Source organism: Anguilla anguilla, chromosome 2 (assembly GCF_013347855.1).
Source record: "Anguilla anguilla isolate fAngAng1 chromosome 2, fAngAng1.pri, whole genome shotgun sequence".
In the NCBI taxonomy this organism is placed as follows: domain Eukaryota; kingdom Metazoa; phylum Chordata; class Actinopteri; order Anguilliformes; family Anguillidae; genus Anguilla; species Anguilla anguilla.
Window position 1 is genome coordinate 72,671,156 of NC_049202.1, and position 7,280 is coordinate 72,678,435.

Genomic DNA, 7,280 nt, shown 5'->3' on the forward strand with positions numbered 1-7,280 from the left:
CAGTGACACCACTTTGACAGGATCAAACACGTTTGCCAATCAGGCGTGTGTGTGTGCATGTGTGTGTATGTGCATGTGCGTGTGTATGTGTGTCTGTGCGCATGTGTGTGTGTGTGTCTGTGCATGTATGTGCGCATGTGTGTGAGTGTGTGTGTGTGTGCGTGTAGTGAGAGAATTGTTTTTCCTCAGGAATCCATTACATTACATTTATTTGGCAGATGCTTTTATCCAAAGCGATGTACAAAAATCCAAAAAGAAAAAAGAATCCCTGTTTAGTCTGCGTGTTGAAAGGTTGAAACCTTTAAGGTTTGTCTGGGGACGTAAACTAGTTCTTTCTTTCATTTTAACCTGTGAAGGTGAGATATTTCCGTTGCTGGGGAACGGCCAGGTGCAGAAAAAAGAGCACAGCTGAAGTGACCAACGACAAACTTTATTGATGTTCATTCAATGAGTAACACACTCTCTCTCTCTCTCTCTCTCTCTCTCTCTCTCCATTTCCAGCTGGGTCCTGTTGGATTAAAAACAGATGACAGAGTGACAGTCGGATATTGGCATGCCCACAGCGATGGTCTCAGATGTGTATGTTTCAGTGGACATTTGACTTAGATAAAAGCAGTAAAAAAAAAAAGTGTGTTACCACATACCGGATCGTGCTGTTCAGGCGACTCCTCGATCACCTATGCCTGTGGCTGGAATGGCCGCACTGGACCTGCGGTTGATGATAGGGTTGCCAGGTTCAGAGCCGGACAACATGCACTGCTGGAAGCTTACTCGCAAACGGGTTGACCGGGGGGGAGCGGGGGGGGGGGTGTTATGGGGATGCAAGCAAGGTACTTAACCTTGCTGTATAAATGGATACACCGTGTAAGTTACTCTGGATAAGACCATCTGCTAAATGCCTGTACAAAAGGCATTCTTAACAAAACAACAATAAATTTCATCCATTAATTACTCAGACTAGACATTATATTCTGGTCGTGATCACAAACCAGATGAGTAGAAATAATCTGTGAAACCGGACGTTGCGGTTGAACACTGGACATCTGGCAACCCTGGTTGATGGTAAGGCGAGGGCCGAGGTGCCCTGTAATGGGGTTAATCTACGATGTGCTGGAGAATGCAGTCTGTGATGGATAATTAATGAGCGATAGCACCTTACCTGGCTAACAATTCTCCCAGACCAGTGAGTAAGGATGCACCAGCGCTAGCGTCGCTAATGCACTAGCGCCCGTTAACTATGCCACCCGAGAGTCAAAGTACGAATCCTGAACACATTTAATTACATCCAACAAGCCCCAAGTAAAGAAAAATAAAACCGAGAGCGAGAAAGAGAGAAAGAAAGAGAGAGAGAAAGAGACCATTGCAAGGTGTACCGATTGGCAAGAAACATACCTGCGCCGCAGTCTGCTATCCAAACGCTCTGAAGGAGAGATGGGCAGGGTTACTACACACTGATTGGGTGAAGGGTGGGATTACTGCTCTCCGATTGGACGGTACAAACATGATTGTGTGGAGCATTATTGGATTACTCTTGGGCATGTGAAACACCCTAGATTGTCTCAGCAAGCATAAAAAATAAATAACATTACCAATACTATTCTTATTACTAAAAATAGAGATTATATAGATTGTATCTGAACACTTTCTAAATTCCACAGTGCAATTGCACACTTGACCACTTGATTTCTAAACCAAATTTGAATTCCTACGACTGGGGCCTGCATCATGAAGCAGGATTACTGAGTTAGCTGAATAACCGCACTGAGTTAAACCCTGTATCACAGAGCAGGATTACTGAGTTAGCTGGATAACTGCACTGAGTAAAACCCTGTATCACAGAGCAGGATTACTGAGTTAGCTGAATAACCGCACTGAGTTAAACCCTGTATCACAGAGCAGGATTACTGAGTTAGCTGAATAACCGCACTGAGTTAAACCCTGCATCATGAAGCAGGATTACTGAGTTAGCTGGATAACTGCACAGAGTAAAACCCTGTATCACAGAGCAGGATTACTGAGTTAGCTGGATAACTGCACTGAGTAAAACCCTGTATCACAGCTAACTCAGTAATCCTGCTCTGTGATACAGGGTTTTACTCTGTGCAGTTATCCAGCTAACTCAGTAATCCTGCTCTGTGATACAGGGTTTTACTCTGTGCAGTTATCCAGCTACCTCAGTAATCCTGCTTTGTGATGGGCAGATATTTGATGGAACTTGTGCTTGTTTATTAACAAAAGCAGAACTAGCTATCACAAGCTTACTAAACAGGTAAAGCTACAACCACGGTTACACACGTAACCAAACACAGCACACGCAACCATGTACCATGGACTAACTAGGACAACATGTGAACGACCAACAAACGTGGAGGCTCCACTGCCGTCAGCCATCTTGCTAGCCATTCCGCTAACTGGCGCTACAGTATGTACACAGTCGAATGCTTCACGGCAGAGAGCAGGGTTTGCATAGACGTACTTACTCTTGCTGAATGTGAAAATCCAACACACGCTTCCGACTAACACCAGCAGCAGGAAGCAGCAGAAAGCCACAGCGATGACCTCACTGGAGACCAGCCTCCGACCTGTAGGGGGGTGGGGGGAGAGCAGGGGGTGCGTCCTTAGAATCTGCGGCTTTTCAAGTCAGTTTAAATGCAGCGAGGAAAACCTCCCAAAATCTGGAACATGGTCTGAAGTAAAAAGAGCTGTTGGGTTTTACTCAGCGCAGTTATCCAGCTAACTCAGTGATCCTGCTTTATGAAACAGGGCCCAGGATTACTGAGTTAGCTGGATAACTGCGCTGAGTAAAACTGGGCACTGCTCTCTTTATACTCGGACAGAAGGTGACCTGTCTTCTGTATGAACGCCGCTGGACTCGGGATCCAGGTGGTGTTGTCAAAGCTGTCCTTGGCCTGGCAGCGGTAGGACCCAGAGTTCCCGGCAGTGATGATGGGCAGGATGAGGGTGTGGCCTTCCTGGGTGATGATGTGAGAGGCCCCGCCCCCCTGCAGCAGGGTGTGGTTCAGGAACCAGGCGTACTCGGGGAAGGTTCCGTGACTCACGAGGCACCGGAGGGCCACGCCCACGGCTTCAGAACCCGCGCTGTAGAGGTACTCCACATGCAGCTGTACAGCACCCCCTACAGGAACTGCAGACACAGTACACACATTATCATAAAACACACAAACACACGATTACATAAACCACACAAACACACCTTTACATGAACCACACTAACACACTTTTACATGAACCACACTAACAGACTTTTAGATAAACCACAGAAACACACTTTTACATAAACCACAGAAACACACATTAACACAAACCATACACACACACATGTAATACACATATAAACACACATAAAACACATGCACACGCACTATACACATGTACACACATACACACACACACACTCACACACAAACAGTTGCCATGGAGATGATGTCATCATCGCATCTCTCACCTACTTCCAGGTTGAGAGGTCGGCTGAGCAATTCCCGGTTACCGTGGTTACATCCTCCGCACCTCAGCAGGCCCAGGCTCCGCCCAATGCTGACAGGCACAGGGAACACGGCGCTCAGCGACTCTGTCGTCCTATTGGCCAGCGTGAGGTTGCCCTTGATGAGCCGAAACTGAACCGGCGGAGAGCCTTGGGCCGACCAGCATCTCACGTCGGCACGGTAACCCGACTCCTCCTTGGTCACCGAGAAGGAGATCTGTGGCTCCGACAGGAAAACTGTGCACACACAGACGCATTCGCTTTTATTGGTGTTTTTATTTTCAGTTTTTTGCACAGTGTTGGGTCAGTGTTCAGTTCAGCCAGTTTAGCCAACTTGAATGAGTTGAAAAATGCAATGGTCCATGGTTTTTCATCTGATATTTACAGCAGAGAGTACTGAGATACGTTCAAGTGCTGTGTGTGTGTGTGCGTGTGTGCATGAGTACTTGTGTGTGTGTGTGTGTGTGTGTGTGTGTGTGTGTATGTGTGCATGTGTATGCCTGTGTGTGTGTGTGTTAGTGTGTGTGTGTGTGCATGTGTATGCCTGTGTATGCCTGGTTGTGTGTGTGTGTGTGTGTGTGTGTGTGCGCATGTGTGCATGTGTGTGTGTGTGTGTGTGTGTTTGGGCAGCAGTGCGTATAATGGTTAGGAAACTCCTGAGCCAGAGGAGGAGAGTTTGATTCCCAGGTGGTGCACTGCTCTTGCACCCTTAAGCAGGGTACTCAACCTGCACTGCTTCAGTTGTAGAACCTGACTGTACATTCAAAGAATATAAACTGTGTGAGTTTCTCTCAACTGGCAGGAATTAGACATATTGAAAAACTATATATTAAATCCGTTTATTGTTTCTAATTGTCTTTTGCAGATACTCTTTTATAAAGAATAACACAGCTGGACAAAGCTGAAGAAATTCAGGATGAGCAACTCGGTCAGGGGTATAACAGCAGTGATTCACCTGGGAATTGAACTGGCAACCTCTGTGCTGCAGTTCCAGTTCCCTGACCATCAGATCGCCCTGCCGCCCCTTCCAGGGAATACCACAGCATTGTGGGTGTTCACCTTTGACCCTGACCTCCAGGTCCGAGCTGCTGGAGAAGCGCGAGTTCGTCATGTTGTTTCTCACGATGCAGTAGTACCAGCCGGCGTGTTGCTGGGAGACGGGGGTGATGACCAGCGTGGGCTCCCCCGGAGGGGTGGAGGGGGGGTACAGCTCCGTCCTGTTGAAGTACCAGTGATAGGACAGGTGGGACCCCATCTTCACCTGGCAGTGCAGAGAGAGCCTCTCCCCCTCCCAAACGACGGGGGGGTCGGGGTCCGATACCAGGCCGGCACCACTGACAGGAACTGGACCAGAGCACAGAGCACCAGAGCATGTAAATCAGCAGTGTACACACAAACACACACACACACACACGTATGTACGCATGCGCACTCACACTCGCGCGTGTGTACACTTGTGTAGACTTTACTCACTCACTACTTGAAAGGAGAGGTAGTTGCTGGAGAGGGAGTAGGAGCTGGGATCCCCCCCTGCCCTGGCTCTGCAGTGGTAAATTCCACCGGAGTCGGACCGAACCACCAGGTTGAAGTTAGCGGGGGAGGGTCCCTCCAGGGTCTGCAGGGCCACGGGCCGGTCCCCCGGGCCTTTCAGCAGCTGGTAGGCCAGCGGCCGGGGAAGGCCCGGGACCTCGCAGCGGAGCACGGCTCTCTTGTCCAGGTAGGCCCGGTCCGGCCCGCTCAGCACCGGCGCCTGCGCCGCCGACCTGCCTGCGCAAGGACAGGCGCGAATTCCCCCGCGGGACAGTCCGCACAGGGCGAGCCACAGATTCGGGCGGTGGCTGCTGTGAGATGGGCGGGGTCCGAAGTTCGAGCCGCGCTGCATCCAGAGCACGGCCGCAAAGACTGAAAACCCGCCAACACACAAACACAGAGACACACACACACACACAAACACAGAGACACAAACACACAAACACAGAGACACACACACACACAAACACAGACACACACACACACACAAACACAGAGACACAAACACACAAACACAGACACACACACACACAAACACAGACACACAAACACAGAGACAGCGGTGAGAGCGGAGCCACACGCCAGCCATAGCCTCACTACTGCTAACTGCTGGGGTCCCCAGCCCTGGACCCGGAGAGCCGCAGGGTCTGCTGGGGTCCCCAGCCCTGGACCCGGAGAGCCGCAGGGTCTGCTGGGGTCCCCAGCCCTGGTACTGGGTCTACTGGGGTCCCCAACCCTGGACCCGGAGAGCCACAGGGTCTGCTGGGGTCCCCAGCCCTGGTACTGGGTCTGCTGGGGTCCCCAACCCTGGACCCGGAGAGCCACAGGGTCTGCTGGGGTCCCCAACCCTGGTCCTGGAGACCCACAGGCTATGCTGGGGTCCCCAACCCTGGTCCTGGAGAGCCACAGGCTATGCTGGGGTCCCCAACCCTGGTCCTGGAGAGCCACAGGCTATGCTGGGGTCTCCAACCCTGGTCATGCTGAGCTACAGGGTATGCTAGTTTTGTTGCTGCTCAGCACTTAGTTGATAATACATTTTCCTATTCTATATAAAGTGCTTTTCCCATGCTCAAAGGACAGTTAATTCATCTCACCTGCTTTCTTTGGTCTGAGTAGGTTGCTGGTTTTCAGCTGAAGTTAAAAGCTGCTCATATTGTGGCTCTCCAGGACCAGGACATGGGAGCCCTGAGTTCCTGCCATTACAGACAGTTAACCCAACTCACCTAGGGCTAACCCAACTCACCCAGAGCTAACCCACCTCAGTCAGATCTAATCCAGTTGACCCAGGATTAACCCAACTCACCCAGGACGGTGACCGGCCAGGAACACTGCCTTTGCTCCATCGTCTCTCTCCACTGCTATCTCATGGGCACAGAGCTTCTGCGTGTGCGTGCGTGTGTGTGTGTGTGTGTGGACGCATGCGTGAGTGAGAGTGGGCGTGCGCTTGTGCATGTGTGTATGTGTGTGTGTGTGTGTAGACGCATGTGTGACTGAAAGTGGGCGTGTGCGTATTTGCGCATGTGCAAGTGTGCGCGCGTGTGTGTGAGTGCACGTGTGTGTTTCTGTGTGTATCTGTGCGGGGAGAGAGAAAGAGAAAGACACATAGAGAGAGAGAGAGAGAGAGGAAGGGGAGGGGAGGAGAGGTGCACAAACAGGCCCCTCCCTGCTGGGTGTGCAGGGAACAGATAGCAGAGACTAACCCTCCTCTGCCCTCCTCAACCCGCTGACTCGGGGCCAGAATCGGCCCGGGTCCGGCCTGGACTCGCTCGCCGTCCCGGGCCCTTAACCCCCCCAGGGTTCCGTGTGGGGCTGGAGAGCTGCTGGTCTTCGCTGTTAATCAGTCGGCAGAGTGTTTACACAGGCAACTCACCTCACCTCATTTTTGGGGACCGCCACTCTTCCCTGGTCCCTCCCTCTCCGCAGTGACATCATCATCTCTCCCTACGTCATTTAACTTTTCCGCCATGTCCGAAACGTGGCTCACTTGCCTACTGTTGAGTATGTAAGTTGAGTACACTTTATGAGCTTTTTCTCTATACGCAGTGTACTTGAAATCCCAGGGTGATGTACTAATTTCCAGGGTTTCGCTGAGTGTACCCAGTAGCACACTTTTCAGGAAGTAAACCACTTTTTTTAGGAAGAGGTCCCACAAAAATCGGAGAGGAAGAGGTGCGGCTTTTTCACTACGAGGGCAGGACATCTTATGACACTTCCGCAGTACCGTTAGAAAATGGTAGGGAATATTTTT

At 50.8% G+C, this 7,280-nt stretch overlaps 1 protein-coding gene across 3 annotated transcripts; it reads right to left on the reverse strand.

Moving 5' to 3' along the window:
* Positions 1-409: 409 nt before the first annotated feature.
* Positions 410-6,573, reverse strand: LOC118220574 (Fc receptor-like protein 5). 3 transcript variants are annotated; one of them, XM_035404469.1, is made up of 9 exons: positions 6,336-6,573; positions 4,976-5,404; positions 4,562-4,846; positions 3,467-3,739; positions 2,846-3,145; positions 2,481-2,582; positions 1,393-1,420; positions 645-709; positions 410-508 (listed from the first exon to the last, which is right to left on the reverse strand). In XM_035404469.1, the coding sequence occupies exons 1-8, from the start codon at positions 6,373-6,375 to the stop codon at positions 658-660; spliced, it is 1,509 nt and encodes a 502-aa protein (XP_035260360.1). In that variant the 5' UTR covers positions 6,376-6,573; the 3' UTR covers positions 410-508; positions 645-657. The 3 variants fall into 3 exon arrangements, with proteins under 3 accessions (XP_035260360.1, XP_035260359.1, XP_035260361.1); XM_035404468.1 differs by having other exon boundaries at positions 638-709; XM_035404470.1 differs by lacking the exon at positions 6,336-6,573 and adding an exon at positions 6,127-6,293 and having other exon boundaries at positions 638-709.
* Between the last annotated feature and the right edge of the window lie 707 nt (positions 6,574-7,280).